The sequence below is a fragment of the Ctenocephalides felis genome, unplaced genomic scaffold, assembly GCF_003426905.1.
Source record: "Ctenocephalides felis isolate EL2017-DRISC unplaced genomic scaffold, ASM342690v1 CF-g0.4_SCAFFOLD_01604, whole genome shotgun sequence".
Classification (NCBI taxonomy): Eukaryota; Metazoa; Arthropoda; class Insecta; order Siphonaptera; family Pulicidae; genus Ctenocephalides; species Ctenocephalides felis.
The window spans coordinates 39,031,407-39,055,350 of record NW_020537758.1 but is presented as its reverse complement, the minus strand read 5'-3'; the positions used below and the strand labels follow the sequence as shown (position 1 = coordinate 39,055,350).

The following is a 23,944-nucleotide window of genomic DNA, read 5'->3' as shown; positions in this document are numbered from 1 at the left end:
CAATATTTTTTTAGTTAATGTTGTGAAATATTTATTATTAGCAGTCTCTGCTTATTGTTTACAAAATAAAACAGATTGCAGAATAAAAAATAATTGACTAATGGTGTATAGCATCGTGCCTTAATTTTTGAACCATTCAAATCGGTTGATCCGAGCTCGAATGAAAAAATGCGGACACACAAAACACGCATACATACACACACATCCATTTTGTTCTGGGTATGCCAAAATGTTCAGAAACCTCTGAAACATAAATTTTTCATTTTCGATTTTCGGCCCATTACTATAAATTACCCTACGGGAAGTTAAAAAAATAGTTATATTAATTTTAAATAGAGTTATTTCGACTTTATATTCATTATTGTTATATAGATATTGATAAATCATTTATAATACTTCACAAAACAAAAAAACTAACTTGCATAACTAAAAAAAATCACTTTTTATATTATAATTGCGCAAGTATAGTTTTTTTGTCTTAGTAGGCAATATCCAAATTTTGGTAATAATAGAATTAGCTATTAAGTTAAAAAACGGTTCTATTAATTTTAAATAGAGTTATTTCGACTTTATATTGATTATTGTTATATAGATATTGATAAATCATTTATAATACTTAACAAAACAAATTAAAACTAACTTGCATAACTAAAAAAATATCATTCATTATATTATAATTGCGCAATCAAGTTTAGTTCATCTTTCTATAATGAGCATACTCTATATATTCTCTGTCGTTCCTCCTAACGGCCCTGTCTTTGAGGTGTATATTTCATCAGATGTTAAGGGCGCTGTAAGCTCTTCTCGCCCGGACCGGCGGCGAGAGCGGACAGACAGTCACAAAACACGAGTGGCCGGCCGGCTCACCGGCTCACCGGCTCTAGTAAGCGTAGAATTCAAAACGCCAAACCTGGGACAAGTGAGCCGCCGCTTGTGACTTATTGGTTATTTGACCGTGCCAGAATGCTGCAAATCAAATGTACGTGTGTAAGTGTACTACTGGCCACGACTATCTACTGACGCCTCTCTAGGTGGGTTCAGATCGCCTAAAGCTAAAGCTACGTTCAATTTGTGGGATTCGTAACTTGTAACTTGATTATATAGAAATATGACGTGTTTTTTTGTTTTTAAAAACAATCTGCCTTTATAAAAAATAAGAATTCAGTAATTTTTATTATTATAAACATACGTTCTGAAAAGTTACCCAGTAGTAACCCAGAATGGAGCTAAGGAACAAAATAATAAAGATAAAAGTCCCACTTACTACTAATCTTATATTATCAGAAAAACAAATTTAGAATGCCCTGAACACATTCATTAAAAATAATAACATAAGTATTTAAAATATTATATAAAGTCAATGTATAATTGGAAATTAACAATGTACCAGATTACAAGGTCAATAAACAATAATAAATATAAAAAACTAAACCATTTTCAACTTTGATACATAAATTTAAGTTGTGTGAGGTCATATGATGATGTAAATGGATGTGAATTTGTACAAATTTAAAAAACGGCTGTGAATAAATATTTTATCTATTTTCGATGATAGATAAATATGTGATTTGTATATTATTTCAATTTATAGTCCAGACTCTAAATAGTATATTTTAATTTCAAATAATATTAAATCTATCCTCGTATTCATTTTTTAGTTGATTAAACTTAATACATGATATAAAACTTAATCAACTCCCACAAAATTAATCAAAATATATGCATTCCAGAAAACATTTATACAGAGTGTACAAAGTGTGTACAGGATGTCCTAGAACTCAACATTAAGTCAAAACGGGGCTATGATGTTGATTGTAACTATCATGAAAAATTTATAATAATATATTATTCCATGTAGTTTAAAAATTATGAGCTTTTAAATTCAACCTAAAGCTGTGATCATTTCTGGTTATTGTGGTTCATTTTTATTAATTTGTTAAATTTAAACGTTGGATCTGTAAGCTTATTGACACAATTACCTAGAGTTTTATTAAGATTGAGGCCAGTTGTTAACTAATAATTCAAAATTTTCCAAATTGCTCTACTTTGAGAAGTCTTTTTTTTTTCAAAAAATGTACTGAATGCCTTGGCAACGTTTATCAAAAGTTTACGCATTTTCTGGGTCATGTATTCAGAAATTTGTAACGTAATATTAAAAGTATATTAAATAATTAATTCAGTAATTTATTTTCCAGGTTAATATTGAATAAAGTCAATAATAATTTTATTGATATAATACTAGGGAAATTTATAATACAATCTGATAGATTTAGAATTTAGAACATTATATCAACTATTTTTGACTCAATCCATTATTTTTATTAATCTAATAATGATGAGGCAAAGCAAGGCAAGACATTTAGAATATTTTACATTTTGATTGAGATTTTAGAGTATACGGAGTTGTTATAGGGTGTTCTGCTACTAGTAAAGGTTGTAGAGCATCGAAAACGTTATTCATATTCATCGAATGGTTTAAAAGTTACAATATATATACTGTAACGAGTCGTAGTTGATGTCTTCTTCATGTGTTGGGATTATCTTTCAATTTTTAGTATACCTAGTTGCTGTAGGGTTTTATACTATTAGACAGTATTGTATATTATTTAATTTTGTAGAGATTTTCCAAATACTATATATACTTACCACAATTAATGCTAAAATACGCTGGATATGCATAAACTAATTGTTATTTCAAAAATGTCAGAAAGTTTATTCATTAGTATATTCATTAGTTCATTATAGTCAGTAAGCCAACTCAATATTTGAAAACTATTTTAGTAATAAATTTCGATTATTATCTTACGCCGCTTTTTTTTCAAAAGAATAATTTTCAATTTAAAGTGGGCTCGCCTGTAGGTAAGCGGTTAAGAGCTACGGGACTTGAATCAGAGGTCCGGGTTCGATACCCACTTCGAGCAGCCTGTTGTCAGGCAGCAGTGACAACGATTTTCGCTTGGAAATATAGATAGCAATATGTTTCCAAGTGAAAATAGCCCTTGTCCGGCATTGCTGCACCGATAAAAAGTCAGCCCTATTAAATTAATTCTAATAACAAAATCATCAAATATGGATGGATTAACCATTGGGTGACCATCTAAAAAATACGAAGTAAGGAGAAGTTTCAGTCGAACAGCTCATAGGACGTAAGGTTCTGATTGCTGTTAAAAAATATACAAATATATATATATATATATATATATATATATATAAAGTGTATCGTAAAAAAGACCATTATTACCAGATTGAGGTCGGATGGAACAGCAAGTTCGATCCAGGTAGGTTGCTGCAATGTAGCCTGATTTAAAATCGTAAAAACAAAGTCTCTTGGAGTAAGCAGTTAATCATATTGAGTATTGAGAATCAAAAAGAAATCTTTTATCTTGATTTGTAAAAAAAAACATAGTTTTGTTTATCCTCCTCAAGTATAATTGCACTGTCAATCTGGTCGATCTAGTTTAGTGTCATAGCTTTTAGGAACTTGCCAAAAGGCATTTATCATATATTTTGATTCCAAAACGAGTGTCGATGCAGACGCTGCCGAAATAGCGAATCCGGCATGCATCGTACGGACGCTACACACGTGAAGAAGCTCTACATGTGAAGAACATGTCATTTGATATTAAAATGTGTTGCCCAGAGGTCCGTATATATTACAGGACGTGGATTTTCAATTACGTGCAAAACCGGCCGTCTGCGTTATTCTTTTTGCTCCAAAGCCACATATTCGGAGGGGCAGCTTATGAGATATTTTTGACAGGCTGGACTAGCGACGTTTTCAATTTAAATTATATTGGTTGTTCGATTTGGGCACTTGAGCAAACTTTTAATATTACTTTATTATTATTTTTTCACTTGCATTAACTTCTTTTTTTTATTTATGTAGGTACTATCATAACAATTCATTCGTAATCGTTGATGTAAAGAAAAAATGAATGTGTATGTATGTGTGGATACAATTTTTTGTCGACGTTTTCTCAACCAATTTGAATGACTCAAAGGAAAAGACGACGTTGTGATTGGATATTGACAAAGACAGGCCCAGCCGTTTCAGAGATAAGGAGCTAAAAGTATAAAAATATCACGATGCCATGCACCACCAGTTTTATAATTTGGTTTCTCAAATTTATTCAAGTATATGTTTATTGTTTTTTAAATGTATGTTTGGACTATTTAAAATGTCAGTTAACTCTTGAAGGCCAGGATTTGAATGAAGAGGACGATTACAATTCCTATGCAAAATCTCTTTGATAAAGAAGTAAATCTTGTGCAGAATCACTATGTGGAAATTTGTGCTCCATTGACAAATCATGCTCTAATTTGGTTAGATTAGAACGCACTATTGATCAATAGTTCTAAATAAAAATTAATATGACTACACAATTGATATTACCTGTGATATTTTATCAAGAATACTTTTAGTAATAAAAGCAGAAATTAAAAACTTATTACCATATGATCAAACATATTACTATGTTATAAAATATATCAAGAATAGGTAATATAAATGAATATGTTAGAAATCAGAATGTTCTTTCTGAATATGTTTCACTTCATCAAAGAATGTTCCACAAAATCATCAGTGAGCAATATAATTAGCAATATGGTGAATTTTCTCTTCATGTCATACATCGTTTTTGAATACGTACGTACAAAATTCTCAAACCGTATTACATAATTATAATTTGTTCCCAGGAACAACTTACTGAATTGCTTGCTTACCCTGAATATATAAATGATGATGGAGATGGTAATTTATAAGTCGTGTTTTCATCATAAACGTAATTGAAGTCAGTGTGGTACTCATTTTATTTTGTATATAATGTAACATATAATATAACAAATAGATATTCTTAGTATTTGAAATTATATGAAATATAGTAATTTATAGCATTGTGCTTAACAGCAAATTGCTAATATTTTTTCTCTAATAAAAGTTTGTATGAGATAAGTAAAATTTAAAATCTCTATCTCTATTAAAATAGTGCAGAACTTTATAGATGATCAAATATGGTCGTATGAAATCATATCGTTTAAGTAATAGAAAAATGACTTCATTTTCTAAAAGCCACATTAGACAAATTTCAAAGCTTGTTTTCTTCATACAATTTTCACATAATTGTGGAATAACGTAACAAAATTTTATGGAAAATGTTATTATTTTTTACTGCAAAAGATCGTACAAAAACATTTAACTTTCAACAGCTGTAGAATCTTAACTTCTTACATTATTATCTTGGAATCTACTGACGCCTTTGACTAATTACTTACATCATGTTGTCAGGTTATGGTTCAGGTTGGGTTTATTATGCCAGAATCATTATATCCAATGAGCTTATAATGTTATGATGGCAAAATAAAAATGCATTATTGCACACTTACAAATAGACAATATATTTCATAAATATGTTGTGCATAGAAATGGATATTTTATTAACCCTGATAAGTGCCTGAAATAATATCTATTATTATTGATTACGGTTTGCTTATGAATAAATATATAAATAAATAGATTCATTTTTAGAGGTATATTAATTATGACAAAATGTTTTATCTAAATATTTCACTCGTCACACGATTAATTTATTAAATAGACTTTATAAGTAAATCATTACTAATAAAAATAAGATTTTATATACTGTATTATTACTGAAAAATTACGTATTCCAATTTCCATCATCTATTTCGTCTTTAACTTGTTAAACGAAACGTTTTAATTTTTGATACGAAGTTTTTATCAGAGACCGTGCAAAGCGCAAACTCGAGCGCTTTTTATTGAAAACATCAAGGGAATTACTATAATAAAGAGTAAAGCAAACACCTTTGCCTACTACTAAAAATTTGGCGTATTTGGTACTACATTTTTTCATTCATTTATTATTATACAGCAATCAGAACAGTAATTACATTCTATGAGCTGCTATGCAAATGTATATAAACTAAAAAGAATAAACTAAAAAAGAATAACTAAAGATAATAACATAAAAATAGTAATTAATAATAAAAATAATAATAGATAATAATAATAAATAATAAAATAATATAATAATACTACAAAAAAATACATTAAATTAACTAACATATTTTGATGATTTACTATAAAAAATATAGAAATTGTTCCATTGAACAATTTGCTAAATTAGGATATTATCCATTGGTGATTTTTGGTACTACATAATGATAATTTTAAATAAACATTATTAATTTATTTATTTATTCATTTATTTATTATACGCTAATCAGCTATATACAGTTAATTATATTGTAATGTAACCAGGGCCGGATTTAGAAATTTGGCGCCCCGGGGCACTGGCAAAAATGCCGCCCCATCCCTGAAATTTTACGAATTTTCCAATTTTTTTTAAAGCAATCGCGCTGCTTTAGCTGCGGATAACAAAATATAGAAGCGCGTAAGCGCCGCGTCTAACGGATAAACAATGATACAGAACTTATATAAATGTAAACAAAATTTATACTTATTATAATATCTTTAAAATATCTGATAATTTAATGTGCATATGTCTTATGATCACTTTTGTCCGCCAAATGTTTCTTTTTCAAATTTTTTTATTGGATCTTCAAAACCGCTAAACCTGCCCCCCACAAATTTAAGCAGTTATTTATTCTGTAAATTTTTTTGAATGTTATTGGACGCTTTTTTTTCAAAAACTGAATTATCATTTTTGGCATTTTGGCCCGTATCTTCAAAATTGTTGGACCTGCCTCGATCAATAACTAATCAGCATGTCTCCTTATCAATAAGAATTGAATCATAAATCGGTTGATCCGTGTTCTCGAAATTGACTTGACTAATTAAAAAATATTAGATTTGTATTGATGGGGAGACGTGCTGATTAGCTTTTGGTACAGGCAATTACGAAAAATGGTAATTTAGTTTCGATATTTCTTCTCTGAAACAGCTACGCAGCGCGATTGCTTTGCAAAAAGTTCATAGTTTTCGAAAAATTTCAAAATACAAAAAATGTGTTTTAGAAGTCTTTTTTCATGCTTCAATAAAATTTAAAGCTCTTTATAAAATGTAATTTTTAGTACGGGATGTTTCAGTAATTTGTCTTAAGGCACAATGCCATGAGTCACTAGTTTAAATTTTTTTTTCGACGCTATAAGCTTGGAAGTACACAAATACGTCATTTTAAGAGGGCTCGAGAACTGAAGAACATCTTTATATTAGCCAAATTGCCAAATTTGATAACTTATTAACCAATTTGATAATTTACGTTCGGAGAGGGAGATAAGGCAAAATAATAAATTTTAGTTATTGTTTATTTCAACCTAAATTTTGCATTGAAATCGTATTATGTTTTGCTAATTATATTTCTTGAAATAAAAAATGTTGTTAAAAAAAGTTGATTATATTGTATAGAATTTTTTTTTCACTATCCAAATTTTGCCGCCCCTCAAAATTTGCCGCCCTGGGCAGTAGCCCCGACTGCCCCTACTGTAAATCCAGCACTGAATGTAACATAATAATGTTAAACTTATTATCCTTATTAAACTTATTTTCTCTTCCAGAGGCCGTCAGGGATACCGCCAGCATGGTCTCGTCGGCTGGTGGCGGTGTGCAGTCGTCGGCGGTGAGCGTGGCGGCCAACAGCATACCCAGCGGCGCCTCCGGTGGCGGTCACCACGCGGCAGCCGGTCCGCGCGAGTGCTCGGGCTGCGGTAAACGCATTACAGAGAGGTTCCTGCTGAGGGCACTCGATCTCTTCTGGCACGAAGACTGCCTTAAATGTGGCTGCTGTGATTGTCGTCTAGGAGAGGTTGGATCCACGCTTTACACTAAAGCGAATTTGATACTTTGTAAACGCGATTATCTTAGGTGAGATATTAATGAAATAATATTTTTTCTTTTGAGCTCCTTTATTTAGTTTATTGTTAGGGAAATATATATTATAGGGCGTATATTATTTATTATTATTATGATTATTATTATTATGATTATTATTATTATATTTTAATATATTATGTTAGTTAGTATTAATATATTGTGCCAGGCGTTTGGTTTAATCGGTATGGCATGATTTTATAAAGCATTAGGATGTGTATTGTTTTGTTTTGTGGATTACCAATAAGTTTGGTAGGTTTTCAAGGAACTCTTGTCATGAAAATACTAACATTCATGTTACAACACATAGCAAAGAATATATACAACGCAGTTTGAATAGAAAATACCATGAAAAAAGACAAAATACGGGTTTACATATATCAAAAAGCGTATATTTCATACAAAATGTATAGGTGGTCTAGACAGACCTTTCCGACCGTTCGAAGTATAAAAAAGTTAATATCTTTATAATTATCCTTCTGTACATTTTTTCATCCTGATTTTTTCATTGATCGACAGCTAATGAAATTTTAGGAAGAGTCGAGAAATTTCAAGTCGATAGGATTACTAGAAGTTTTTTTTTTTAATTGAAGTCGGAAAAAGTCTGGCCAGACCACGCCGACCGACGGAGGGTTAAATGTACATTGTTGGGTTATATTATGTTCATAATTAGCCAATAGTCGGCTAACATCATTATACCTGAATATAGTTTTCAAGTATACATTTCAGTAGAAGTTTCTTATTCCCGCTTCTAAATTATATATGCCATTATAATTTCGATATTCGCGGATTTTAATGTATATCGAACCTAAAATCCGTTGTAAATGCCATCATTCGCCGCTATCAGTGTTTTTGAAAATGTAAACCGATAGAATGAAAACATCCTTATTCATTGGTTATTACTCAATAAATGAAATATATTTTTAGTAAAATTTGTCTCAAATCGACATGAAATCCACACCTCCAGTCCATTGAAGAAGTGCAATTCTTGTCAATTACTTAAACAAGCAATAGAAACGTGACATTTAGTTTGAAAAATTTTAATAGAGAATTAATTAAAAAAATTTTGTGCCTTTTCTATATGAACATTGATTCGTATACGGAAAGTCTTATTTTTAAGAAGCAATTTGCCGATGTGACTCTTAATATCAGTTTAAATTAAGGTTTAATAATTTTTAATTAATCTTAAATATACCATATCCCATATTAAAATTAGTTTGTAATAAATTTAGAAACACATTTAACAATGATATAAAACTTTTATAAATTGATTCTTATTTTAAGAATATATTATTGTTATTATTTATAAATGCTACTATTTTGTAAAATTCCCTTAAAATTAAAAATAACATATTCCACGATTTTGCCCATTGGCTGTCTCTGTATTAATGTTAGATTTGATACTTAACTTATTACTAATTTAGGGTATTTATATAACCTCCGGTATGGGTGAAAATAAGGCTAAAACCGACTAAACCTTAGCTCTTCCAAAAGTGTAAACAATAAAAAATATCAAATAAAAAAATAAACTAAGTTTATAAAAGCGATTTTACAAAAAATAAATTAAATTAATAGTTATTTCAACTCTGCTCATAAATATGTTTTCGAAATACCAGATCAAGATTAAATACAATGTGATTATGTAAAAATATTCCTATGAAATTTGTTTTTCGCATTAGTTGAATAGTTTAGCTACTATTTGGTAAAATTCCCTTAAAATTAAAAATAACATATTTCACGATTTTCCCCCCTGGCTGTCCTTTTTTATCCTGCCTATGGGGTAAAAACGGACAAATGACTATGGGATGAAAACGGCCAAATGACAAATTTTAGAAATTGGTATAAAAATATATTTCTATAATTATGAATCATTAGGAATTTTACTGAACATAGTTTGATAGTTGTTTGTTTGATCCATGTTATGTATGTAATAGATTCATTTGGTAATTAGGAGTTCATTTGGTTCAGATAGTATAATTACTGAAAGTAAAATTGGATCTTTGTGCGCCGTCCTCTCCTTGTATTCACATTTTATGTAAATAATATTAATATTATTAAAATTTGAAATTATCTTTATTCCTTGTATCCGTATCTGATTTATAACATACTTTTCTCAATTTATACAGGTTGTTCGGCACAACTGGTTATTGTGCGGCTTGCAATAAAATAATACCCGCTTTTGAAATGGTGATGAGGGCCAAGAGTAACGTTTATCATTTAGAATGTTTCGCCTGTCAACAGTGCAATCACAGGTAAATTATTAATCATCATGTTTTGTGTAAAATTGTTTTTTTGTAGTGAAACAATTGTCATAAAAATAACAATAAGAAAAACTATTAAAAGTCTTATCTAAGTAACTAAAATTTTATATTTTTAAGTTCATAATATGAATTGCATATTTATTTTGTATAGAAACATTATTGCGCAAGTGAAGAACTCACATTTGTTTTTTACACTATTACTACACTACTTACGCTTACACTATTACTTTTATGATAAAAATATCGTAGTATTTAAAAGAAAACGATGGTCTTGTGGAAGTCGCTTTAATTTTTTCTTTTAAGCCATCAACTCTCCTGAGAAAAAAATGGAAATAACTCAATCATTATTTATAAGAAATTATTTAATAAGTAAATATTGTGAATTTAATATCAAAAAAACAACTACTGAGTTGTTTTTTCCAACATGTCAAAATAGTATACAATGTACCTTTTCGGCGGACTATTGTAAATCCATTAAATTTACTGAATGTCCTATACTGGACAGTTGTAAATAAAAGAGTTAATAAAAAAAAATATTACATATAATTAATATTATAGTATTTTTTGCCTATTCCATTATGTAACATCAGCAAATTTTTAGTAGTACTTGAAATGCCTAGATCAAATGCCTATCCAGTGATTGAACTTTGGAGTGCTACGGTATATTACAGATAATGATATATTATATTGTTGTTGTCTTTTTTTATGTTAAAATAATTCTATTATCCGATTATCCTTTCCAGGTTCTGTGTCGGCGACAGGTTCTACCTCTGCGACAACAAGATCCTGTGCGAGTACGACTACGAGGAGAGGCTGGTCTTCGCCAACATCGCGAACAACCCAACGGGCTTGGCGCACATACGAAGGCAAGTCGGTATCATACAGGTAGGATACGCGAACGACACACCGACAGGCGCAGGATACTCAACCCGTAGACTTTAATAAAAAAAAATAGATTTCTTTGAATATATATAATTGATATATTATAAATTTAAATATTATATATCGAAATAACGTGATAGTAATTTTAGATTTAATTTTGCCATTTATATAATAATAATGAAAAATATCTTAATGAGATGCCTATGGGTTAAATAATCTGCGTAAACAAAAACACAGACTAAACAGATTTATTATTGTTTTTTCAAACACGACATTTTTTTATTTTTTGAAAATGTGTTATGACATGACGACTTTAACTTAATACACAGTTTATAGATATAGTTAATTTAGCTTTTTTATTTATATACATAATTATTTTTTCAACAAGATGTACAATGTAGTGACTTTTTTAGGTATTCAAATTTATAAGATGCAGGCACATATCATATAAAAACTCACATAAAAATATATACACAATTATTTATATAAATGTAATACTTTGCATATAATTGTTATATATATATATATATATATATTATATATACAAATATATAAATAATGATATAATTTTTTTATTGAACTAGTTTCGACATAGAGTTGGTGTCATCTTCAGCAAATTATGTAAATATTTATATAAAGTATTAGAGAGAATACAATAAATGTAACATAAATACATTTTTTTAAATATATAAAAAGACCTGTTAGAACTTTCCCAATTCTGTTTTCGATTATTAAAATATATAAATTTTATATTAGATTTAAATCAAATCAATTTGAGCATTTTTGGTTTCTTTCAAAATTATTTATTTAAATTATTTAATTTAATTAATATTTATTTAAATATAGTAGTGATAAATCGTAAAATTAAAATTAAAAAAATTCTCCAATTGTCAAATTTTAAATTGAAAAATGAGTTAAGAATTAAGTATTATTTCAGATTTAAAAATGTTTATTTAATTTTGATAGTTATCGAATAATTCATATTGTAATTATGTTACATTTATTGCATTTTCTTTAATATTTTATATAAATATTTATAGAATTTGCTGAAGATGACACAAACATAGTGTCGAAACTAGTTCAATAAAGAAATTATATTATTATTTTATAAGTATCATTTTTTTTCAGACCCAATTTTTTTCAATATTGATCTATTGTTCTTAAGAAATTTTTTATTTGTTTTCATAAACAAATTTAATTTATAAAAAATATAGAAAATGGCGTGTTCGAGGCATAGTGTTAGTAATATTTTAATAATGAAATAAGCTGAGACTATCATGTGAAGTTTAATATTGCATTTTGTATCTCAACGATAAATTTCAAGTTTTTATGTTCTTTATAATAGTTTGCGTCAGCGATATTATTTATATTTACAGAATACATCACAGTATATTTTTGTTCAATACTTTTTTCTCGATTTGTTTATACTATATATATTTGTCTGTCATCATTTTTTCACCTGCTTTAGTACATTTTAATCAAATATTCAATTCACGCATATAGTTTAAAAACTTTCGTACGAACAAAGTTTTTTCGTATCTTTTACGGTTTAGCTTGTCGCGATTTTTTTAAATATTAATTTATTGTCTTTTATAATTTTTAATAAGTTTGCATTCATATTTAATAAACTACTCTCAGTTTCCGTTCATTTGTAGAAAATCATGTTCTTACAAGTTGTTAGTATAACTTGTAGACATTTTTCCTCCAGCTCTCCAAAATACATTTTCACCCACTTTCTATTTTTTTTTTAATGGAATGAAAATAAATGCATTTGCAGCTAAAATATTCTTCTCAATATCAAACATTCCATTTAAAATATGTATATGGAAAAACTCCAAAAGTCTTAAAATCTTTAGCTGGTTGTTCCGAAGATGCAATTACTTCCTTCACATCATGATCATAAATATAAGCAAAGTATTTTTATGTACTAATCAGTCAATTAATGGAATTACCTGTTTTGGATTTTTTCATATATTTTAAATCGCACGTATGCGGTTGGGAACGATATTGTAGCTACGAAGAATTATTGTTTCGATTCGATTTTGCGCATCCAATTTTAGAAGCATATTGTTTTAAATATAACGTACGACTGGAATAGAATAATACCGGATCGGATAAACATTCATAAATCGAATTTGTCATAAAAATAAATATAGCTACTTCGGATTCCTCTCTCATAAGTGATAGCCGTTAAATTGATATGCTCACATACACCAATTTACATACATAACTCATACGTTACAAACAGCGGATGTAATAACGCACATGGATGAATATGGATGTATAAGTCCTTATGGCTGTGCGCTCCATTGTGTATGTGGAAAAAAGTATATTCGAGATCCTTTTTCTAGATCTCAATCATAGATAACAATGCAGCCAATATCCACGTATTACCATAACCAATCAGGATTTAGAATGAAAGTACCAACATATGGGTACATCTGTATATAAAGAGTATTCCTGATAGAAGAATTCATCAATATTAGCTGCTGGGAGAGTAAAATAATTTAAAAAGTATCAAAAATACTTTTTATTAAATTTTAACCCACAGACTTGAATCGATTTTAAAACTTCAAAAACTGTTCGAAAGATATTGGTTGAGAATCGCGTTGATTAGTTTTTGGTAAAGATCGGCCAAGCCGTTTATTGGTAATTAAATATTAAAAAAAAAAAATTAATTGGATGAAACTTTGTATAACAATAGATTTCGTAGCCTGAAATAACATACTAAAATATTATAGGTTTACAATAAGTAGTTTAATTATGAAAAATCATCTAAAAGTTTTCTATTTCGATTCTAATCAGAATCCATGCCGAACCGTCTGTGCGTTCTGGGGTGTTTCGTAGGCAGTACTGATTAAGTCAGTCTGAAATAGAACACATTTTTAAATTCAGAAATGGATAAAACGAATTTAAATAATTTAATTTAATTTTTACAATTGATATCAATTATTCTGAGTAAAATAGTCGTCGAGATAAGATATTTTTTTAATTAAGAGTATCTGTAAAGAACAGAAAAACAAAATTTGGCATAGGTTTTATTGCTTACCAAAACAAACCAAAACATTTTGTTTGGAATTTCGAAATCTACATTTTTAGAAAATATCAATGTAAGAACCCATTTTATCGTCAATAGCATCGCCTTCTATATATACCGATAAAATGAACAATGTAAGAAATAATTTCTTACATTGAGTATTTGTGGTTCATGTTAATTTCTTCATTATTCAACTTATTTTTTAACTTTTTACTATTTCTTAAAAATATTCTTTGCATTATATTCTGTTCTTCATTATTGAAAGCAACATAACGATTTTATATTATCTAATTATTTTTAAAATAAACGTCTATCAATTTCAATGATGTTTATTTTACCTTACATTGCACACATGGCATTTAATCCGGCTCCTCGCAATAAACATTTTCTGAGGGCGAGTTGCACACACGTGAAATATTGAAAAAAATAATGAAAATATTGAAATCTTAAGTTTTTCTACATTGAAATATATTAGTCAGAAGTTTATACGGCGAATGAAAATAATTAATAATAATAATTATTGTTTTATTCGGCGCGTTGGATTTTTATTATGACTAATGAATATACTTATATACAAGATATAAATAAATTTTGGTTTTTAATAAATATTTCCATACTTATATACAGATTTGTCGAGACGCGCGATAACGACGAGCCTTATGCTTGCTCGTCGCTCTTGCAAAGCGACTTTATATGGGTGTTCTTGTACCGGCAGGGCGCGAACTAGCTTCAGTTTTTCCAACTTTTCACCCAAAGTTCCTCTCACATTTAAATGAATTTTTGAATAACCGAAGAAATGTGTACAGGCTTTCGAATGATGCTAATATAAAAGTAGTCCAAAGAGCCGCATTGGTAGAAAATGGCAAATGAAAAATCATTTTCACTTTTTCACGCTTTAACAAATAATCTTTTCACATTATTTGTTATGAACAACATAGACAAGATCAGTATAAATAGAATGACGTTAACATTTTTGGATAATAATTTTTTGATAGCAGAAGAAATGTGTACAGGCTTTCGAATGATGCTAATATAAAAGTAGTCCAAAGAGCCGCACTGGTAGAAAATGAAAATGCATTTTTACCTTTTCACGCACTAACAAATAATTTTTTTACGTTATTTGTTATGAGCAACATAGACAAGATCAGTATAAATAGAATGACGTTAACATTTTTTCGATATTTCTCATATTTCCGACAAAAAGTGAGTTTAAAAAAAGGGGCCACTTTCACATGTTTTCACTGAAATTATTTCACTGATATCTCGGCCAAATGATGAGCTACGGATTTGAAATTTGGTATTTCGAATTTTCTTGAAAATACCTATAAAATGGCATCTAAATCTAAATTTAAATACCAGGGTGGGGCCAATTCTGTATGGAAACACGCCCAGACCCTTTGCTGACAAATTGGGTGATTTCCTTAGTAAACCAGATTCTTTATCAAAAATGAAACAATATAAAATTTTGCTCCTGAGGATCGCGTTCGAAAAAAATTGTCGTCTCGAATGGGTTGAGGCAAAACAGTTAATATAACCTTCGTTATCGGAAATCTATATACATATGTGCGTGCATCAATAGTTTAGCATGACGTAAACTATTCTCATGTAACAATACTGACTTTAGTTTCATTTTCCAGCCAGCCGGAGAGCATATGAGTCCGGGACGCGGTCCCGGTGTCGGGTTGCCGCCGGGCCTGACCCAGGTCCCGGCCGCGACGACAGTCGTGCATCAGCCGGCAGACCGCCTGCAACTTCTATACCAAGACAAGCCAGCCAACCTCAACAACAACACAGTTTCCCAGCAACATCAGCCGATCGCCAATCAAAACAACGTCAATCTGGCTGGACACAACCACGTGACCAGAGACGACGGTTCTAGCGGATACGGGAGCCCGGATAGCGAGACCTTCGAAGTACCTCAATGACGAGCGAACCGGCACCGGGTCAATTAGGGAAAGCCCGGAGGTTTGAGTAAAAGACCTAAAACGATGTTCACATGAGGAAAACGACATATTTGAAATTATAAGTTCAATCAGGAAAAAGTGGTCTGAATTAATGTTTGAAAAAATATTCACTGAAATAAGCCTTTAGCATTGGAGAAAAATTACTATTCATGATGCAACTTTCATTTTTTCTTGTTATTGGCATATCAAATTTCAAGAAAAATCTGCTGATTGGAAAATTAATTAATAAATCGCATAAATTAAAAGATACTCGTCAATTTGTTGGTAAACATTCTAAATAAATTACCCTATGAATGGCTTAGCATCATAATTGGGAAATAATATTGACTTTGAATATATAAAATTGGCTTTTATTAAACATAAATATGTAAGTACATCTATCGACCATTTAAAAATGATCAGTTTATTTTTATAAAATCAACTGTCTGTATATTGAGTACGTATATATGGTGCTAGATAGTTCTACTATTAAAGATACAGTTACAAAAATATTATAATCTATTACATAATATTCTATGGATTTCGAATCCAGAACATTTTTCACAGTACCCATTGTTTATTGTGAGGTGTGTAGTGCGTGATAGTGACAAAGACATCAGTGACTTATATCTCAACTACATCAATATAGATATTTTTGTAATAGTGCAAACTAAAAAGGTATTTCCATCTGCTATCTTATGGTTTTAATTAATATATATTTTCAACGTGATGCATTAATTACTGTATCTCCTAGCGAAAATGTGAATACTACGTAAGTTGTTGTAGCTTTATATTTTCTATAAACATAATGGTGATTATTTTACATATTTAAGTATTTAATCCCAAGTTAAGTATTCTTATTCAACCGTGTATATAATATATATTTACGCATTAAAATGATTTAATAATGAAAGTATATAAACTGCACTGTGATAAATGCATATTACTATTCGATCCGAATGTTCTATTCATTAGTGTGTTATAGTTTGTAATACCAGTGCTAGTCAATCGCCAAAAATAATGCCATCGTATTTGATAATATTAATGAAAATTTATGAAATCAAACACTAAATTATTTTTTTTATGTTTATTATTTTCAAAATAGGGCTCTCTCATATTTGGGTGAATTAATACTTCGAGTCGGATTTAAAAAATATAATTTTAGTTATACATTCTGTATAAAAAAATAATATTTATTTCGGAAATCATACCTAAGTGCTTCATTAGTAATAAATAAATTTAAATTTATTTTTTAATTTTCCAAGATACGGTTATTTTTATTTCAAATGTAAATTGTGAAATATATTTAACAATATATAGTTGTTCACAATAAAAATAAGATACAAACTTTATGCAATATTGTTATTAAGAAAATTAATAGCTTATGAAGCAATGAAGCAATGAAGCAATTACAAAATTTATTGCTATTTTTGTTTTTATATGCTATTGCTTGGATTTGCGATCACGATTTTAAAAATTATTCGTACTTCATATTTTTATTTTTATAAAAATAATATAATAATATAATATAATAATGAAAACTGTAAATGTGTGTTAAAAGTAAATCATAATATTTTAATCGACAATTTACTTAAAGACCCAAAATCGTAATAATTCTATTCTTATAAGATTTACTTTTAACACACATTTACAGTCTTATATTTTATGAATATCGAAAATGGCAGCCCTAATTGTAATAAATATATAAGTTTAGTTTAGTGTTTGATTTTAAATTTTAATATGTGAAACTATTTTCTGAAACCATCAAAAACTTCTAAGTAATTAAAGAATAAAATAATTTGAATAACTTTTATTCAGAAATATGCAAATAAATTTATTTGTAAATATTAACTCCATGCACTTTTAAATATTAAGATAAATTGTATATATATATGATATAGTATATCATTGTACTGTAATTAAATTAACAAAACATGATTTCATTAACTGATACATCAGATCTGTTAAAAAAACTTTATGTATACGATTTATATATTTCTTTAAACTTGTTATTTTCTTGTTAAATAAAAAAAAAGATGAATTTTTACTATTTTTAAACCAATTGTCCAAGCTGATTAACGGGATGACCGATTTACTACTGAGAAACGATTTTACGGATTCATTATGTCAATAACTTATCATTTACCAGGACCCTTTAATGTAGTTTATGAACAACTGGTTTCAAAGTATATTAATTTCATGTTGAATTAATTTATTTATTATCAAATAAAAAACTAAAAATGTATGTCCACAAAATTTTATTTCGATGTAATAATGATTATGAAATTTTAAAAACAATGTATATAAAATGTAAATATATGCACTCTAAAATTATAAATAATTAACTACTATGGTTTTTAATATATTCTGCTTTTTGGATCAATCTATTTGAATCAGACAATTTAGGATACCAGTTAAAAACATCATTAAAACGCACAACTTATATTAACTACTTTACAATAAAAATTACACATAATGAAAATATATAACAAAACATGTTATAAGTTTATTACATTTAACAAACGTGAATCTTAAATTAAAAACTAAAGTAAATAAATTAAACAAATATGTAAACAAGATTTAGATAATTATTTTGTCCTGGAATTAAATGTTTGGTAAAATCAACAAATAAATATCGACTATATTTAAAACTATCTCACTAATTGGTTTATTTCATAAAATTTTGATTCATCCACATTAATATTTATAATCTTTGTTTCATGTTTTCTTAAAAAATTCTTTGTAGCTGTTTTTATAATTACATGCAATTGCTTCCTTAGGATAATAAATATACAAATAAGTTTCTTATAAGATTTATAAGTTTTTTATGATGAGGAACTATTGTCCCCATTATCGTGAAAGGGTGTATTATTTCCATTTGCTGAAAATGACATACCCAAACCATATAAATGACCACTGTACTTGGAATCATCAATATTATCTTCAAAAAACATCTGAAAAATAAATTTTTCATTATCATTATGATCATTTATTCATTTTTACTTCAAGTCGGCACCGAGTAAAAAATTAAATAAGAAAATAAATATATTTTACTTCTAATTTAATACAATCATTTAACATCTCATTTTTCATACTGAAAATCTACATTTCAATTTAATTCATATTGAAAGAATTCAAATATATTTGCATTGGATTCAAAATTTGCACTTGAACAAACCTCGCGCATTTTGAAAAATGCCATCCCCGTTAACAGTGAGTCGGATCCTGCTTGGTGCTGGGGACCAACTCTGCGTAATTCTAGTTGATCCGCCACTTCTTGTAACCCACCTTTCAAATTCTTACAAGATTTCATTAGATACTGAAAAAAAGATTAGAATAATCAAATATACATGAATCTTTTTCATTTAAACAACAAATAGCTTCAATGGTCTCCAAGACCTTGATAAATCATGATGTTATATTTACCTTTATATCATATATAACTGGAAAATATATTTTTAATAAATCAAAAAAATCTGCTTCCTCTTGTGGTAAATTTTGGTCAGTCAATAGTTTCAGTAAATATCCAAAATCATAACCAGAATGAAAACTTAACCATTTGATATTGTCCATTAATACTATGCCAGACGTCATTAGGATTTCAGCAAATTCTAAAGGATCTATACCATCTTCCTCGTGTTTCTTAAATTGTATACCCGAATTTGTGAGTAAATCAATTGAATCTTGAGCGTACATATCTTCCCTGAAAATATAATGATTAAGTAAGCATATGAGTGTATTTCAGTATGCATGAAAGAACAATAGAAGCATGTTATGTAAGTAATGTATACTAAAATTATTATAGATTAAGCAATAGCAGTTGTAACAATGTATTGCAGGTTCTAAATTATTATAGATGAACTTACGATAAGTTGAATTTGAAGTTAAATTGCCATGTGGTATAGCCAGAAGGAGTTTTTCCATGCTTGTCATAGAAGGTCAGTCCAAGTTGTATTATCCTTAGCAAGTCTACATTACATCTTAGTAATTGATATTGATAATCTGCAGTTGATCGAAATTCTCCAATAGGCCTCGCAACTACACCAGGAAATTCTGTATCCATTGCAATGTAATTATATTGTGTGACCAGCTGAAAATAGAAGATATTAAAATATATGTTTTAATAAATTGGTTATTTGGAAAGAATTACTTTCAAACCTATAGGAAAAAGGGTAAGAGGTTTTTGGTATTCTACATTTGTCTATATAAATTCTTACTAAACTATTTACAATTTCAAATAATCTTCTATTTCTGATAAGTTACATACATTATTTTACATAATTATTAAGTCTTAGAGTTTTGTAAATTTATAAAACCATAAATAAATTGATTTCAGAATAGTGCACAGTTTTAAAATATACTTCACATATCATAGCAAATAAATTATCTAAAATATTTAAGTCAAGTGTTAATTGTATGTTATTTTTGCCTTTTCAATTTTGTTATTCTTATATTTGGTCCTAACCATTTGATCTAATTCATATTAATAGATAGTATTTTATATATATATATTCTTTGCAAATTTGATAAAAATATACCTCACAAAACATAATACATAATTAGAAAAACATGTGAGCTGGTTATGCCTTTCCCACACCAACTACAGACAAGAGCAATCTATTTAAAATTTTGTTGAACTAGTTCTATTTTACTTAATTGCAATAAAATTATTCACAGATATTATTACATATTTCTCCAATTGCTTATACAATATCTCATATTTGCTTTGGATTATGTCGCATGTTTGTAACTTCAAAACTTGACAATTCTGATCTGGGCCAGTTATGGGACGTACGATAACTCCAGGAAATTCGGTATCCATTGACACATGATCATAGTGCTTTACGATCTGTAACAATAGGAAACAGGATATGTAGGGCAACATGCGAGGAAGAAGGTTTATTTAGGAATGGTATGGTGTGAAGCTTTGAAGGAATTATTGTATTGAATAAGAGGTATGTTAATATTAGCCTTTTGTGTAAAATATTATAATACTAGGCTATTGCTACATCCACTAAAATGTGGGAAAGCATAATAAAAACATATACTGTAAGTGCCCAAGCCTATGTATATTTTTAGCGAGTCATCTGATGCGGCAATTAAATATTTCATTTAATTGCATAAGTGTATTTGTGCTCTTATTTATAAACTAAATATTGGAAAATAAGTTCATAATTCATGAACTGATAATAATAATATTACTTGACAAAGCTGCTATTAGTTACTTTTCATAGCTATTAATAAGTAAGTATACCTTACAACAGTGATTCTCATGCTCATGCAAAAAAAATCAAATTTTGTATTCTGATTTAGTTCTCAATTTGTCTAATTTTTTTAGTAAATAGTGTGTGGAATAAAAGTTAATGAAATCACTGTTTTATAAGGTAGACATTACTAAATTATTGCTAAAACAACTCTTAAATCAGATGACTCGCCAAAAATATATGTAGGCCTGGTGTCGTATTAAAGGGAATTATTTAATAAATTACTGCCTAATGTCACAAAAACATGTGTGTATATATATATATATATATATATATATATTCTTATTATTAATTAAACTATACCAAGCCTTTAAAAAATCATAATCATTTCTACATTAGTCTCAACGTAAATAAACCTTCAACAACATAAATATAGTACATAATTTTACAGATAATAAAATGCCACAAGATTAATTATTGAATAAGTTTAATTTTGCTTCATTGTATATTTAAAAACACAAAGTGGTATAATATAAGTTCATTAATCAAATGAGATCAAAATATTATAAGTACCTTATGTTATTAATGTATTTTATAATATACTTTTAATAAAAAATGATATAGTAAACGTAAATAGATAAACCTATGAATAGAAACAATAACATTGTACTGTTTAGATGATATTTTGTTCATTTACCTGTCGTATTGTCCGAAATTCTTCTTCCATATTATGCTTCCAGACATCTCTAATGCCACAATCTTCATTATTAGGGATAGACCCATGAGAACTGCTCGTTGCAGAAGGCATATCCTAAACAATTGAAAAAACTATAATGTATATATGAATATATATATTACAATTAAGTAGAGGTAAGAAGACAAAATTTGCACTCCTAAAACTGACATAAAATACATATAGTAATAATTATCACAGCAGTCAAAATATAAGAAAGAATACTAATTGTTTAGATTGCAGAAACATACAATAGGCAGTTAATAAAAAGATAACAAGTATGGCAATTGGAATTTCAAACAGATCGAAATTTAAAACAAATGTTTGTTCCTTATAATATGTATGAACTAATAATAGCTCGATCACAGTCAACATGTTCTATGTTCAAACATAACTATTAAAAAGCGCTAATTTGACAGCGACTTAATATCACATAATATTATGTGCATATAAGTAACTAAAATCACCTCAGTATTCTCTCTCTGTATTATAACCTCCACCTCTTTTTGTTTATTATTATTATCAACAGCATCTAAATCTTCTTGAGAATAACTCAAGCCTTGCTTTTCCTCCCAATTTTCCCAATAGCTGTCTGTGTGGTCGAATGCACGGCCTCCACTCTCAAGCTGCACAGGCGCTTTCATGGGTGATGCCCTTGTTCTATAATATTATATCAAAGTAAATTCAATTGTATCAAATAAAATATTCAAAATTCTACTGGTATTTATATCAATTGAAATTATTGGTCTTTATTACTTTGTTACAGGTGAAGTATCACTTAAAATAACCGAACAAGCAATGAGAGAGGCGTTCATGGTTAGAAAATACTAGATTTCTATTTTATTTAATAATTATTCTTTGTAATGACATTACAAAGTATTAGTAAGAATATTTATAAAAATAAACATACCCATTTCAACTTTATTTCATTAAAAACTTTGCTAAACACGAGTGAAGTTGTAGTACATTCAGTGTCATTATGTGTCCATAGTCATAGTGTTACCTGATTAAAATTGTTTTCAGATTAGAATTAAAATTAAAACAATAAAGCAAATAAAATAATGATTTTCAAAATAACTCATAATTCATAAAATGATTTGAAATTTTGTATTTAAAACACTTATTCCTAATGAGACTTTAAAAAATTTAAACGCAAATGTCATTAGGCTACGGGCACACATGGTTGTGTCGTTGTGAGTGACTCATCATGCCATGTTTACTTTTCTATGCAGCATGCTTTAAAGGGCCTGAATCGTTACAAAAATATTGGCCCAAACATGAATTGACAAGGCTCTCAAATAAAAAGTCGGGCTGAATGTATACATCAAAAGTTTAGGTCATAAAGTAGGGTCGTACTTAAACATCACGAGCATAGGTCATAAAGTTGTGATTGAATATTATTTTCTATCAGTACGTGATCCGAATCAGGTATGAGTCTCATAATTTTTGTGAAAAAGTATTTTATGTATGGAAATTTAATAATAAAACTTTAAAAAATGCATTCCCCTTTTGTTTTTAGTTTTTTTATTATATTAGCCACTGGGGATATCTACTAATTTGTAAACAACCAATTGTAAACAACTTGTCAGCAATCTCTGCTAAGTAAATGTAATCTGTATATATATTGCAGAATAACTAAATAAATAAATCTTGGTACGGAACCCACGGATTTACACAAAATCAGTACACATAATTAAAATCTTTATAAAATATCTGATAATTTTATGTACATATGTTCAATAAACATTTTTGACCGCCAAATGTCATTTTTTTAAATTATTTTTATTGAGAGTACATAACCGTGGGCCTGCCTTCTCAAATAGTTAATCAGTTCTTTATCTTGCCAATACAATTAAAATGTTTTTTGAATTATTAAAATCGGACGCTCCGTCCTCTTAAAAACTGAGTTACCGTTTTTGGCACTTTTTGCCCCGTATCTCTGTTACGGCTAGACACATTATTTTATTGTCTAGGGCTAGACCTCCCTTCGCCAGAAACTAATCAGCACGTCTCCTTATCAATACGAATCGGTTTTGAA

The 23,944-nt window shown here is 28.5% G+C and overlaps 3 protein-coding genes across 4 annotated transcripts in view; 1 reads left to right on the top strand and 2 right to left on the bottom strand.

The window, feature by feature from the left end:
- LOC113373720 overlaps nt 1–4,467 on the bottom strand; it is an 18,997-nt gene extending 14,530 nt beyond the window's left edge. The window contains exons 1-2 of the mRNA XM_026613998.1: nt 4,453–4,467; nt 3,242–3,298 (exon numbers count right to left, since the gene is read on the bottom strand). Coding sequence (XP_026469783.1) covers nt 3,242–3,298; nt 4,453–4,467 — 72 coding nt within the window. The remainder of the gene's footprint in view (nt 1–3,241; nt 3,299–4,452) is intronic.
- Nucleotides 4,468–4,603: 136 nt separating this feature from the next.
- Nucleotides 4,604–16,128, top strand: LOC113373719 (insulin gene enhancer protein ISL-2-like). Its single transcript, XM_026613997.1, has 6 exons — nt 4,604–4,645; nt 4,696–4,750; nt 7,534–7,840; nt 9,973–10,098; nt 10,851–10,992; nt 15,664–16,128. Exons 1-6 carry the CDS (start codon nt 4,604–4,606, stop codon nt 15,949–15,951), a joined length of 960 nt encoding a protein of 319 aa, XP_026469782.1. The 3' UTR covers nt 15,952–16,128.
- Nucleotides 16,129–18,681: 2,553 nt separating this feature from the next.
- Nucleotides 18,682–22,892, bottom strand: LOC113374051 (CCR4-NOT transcription complex subunit 7-like). Of its 2 annotated transcripts, none has more exons than XM_026614304.1 (7): nt 22,663–22,786; nt 22,374–22,566; nt 21,871–21,984; nt 19,836–20,059; nt 19,396–19,672; nt 19,148–19,288; nt 18,682–18,923 (listed from the first exon to the last, which is right to left on the bottom strand). In XM_026614304.1, exons 1-7 carry the CDS (start codon nt 22,719–22,721, stop codon nt 18,795–18,797), a joined length of 1,137 nt encoding a protein of 378 aa, XP_026470089.1. In that variant the 5' UTR covers nt 22,722–22,786; the 3' UTR covers nt 18,682–18,794. The 2 variants fall into 2 exon arrangements, with proteins under 2 accessions (XP_026470089.1, XP_026470090.1); XM_026614305.1 differs by lacking the exon at nt 22,663–22,786 and adding an exon at nt 22,817–22,892 and having other exon boundaries at nt 18,685–18,923.
- Between the last annotated feature and the right edge of the window lie 1,052 nt (nt 22,893–23,944).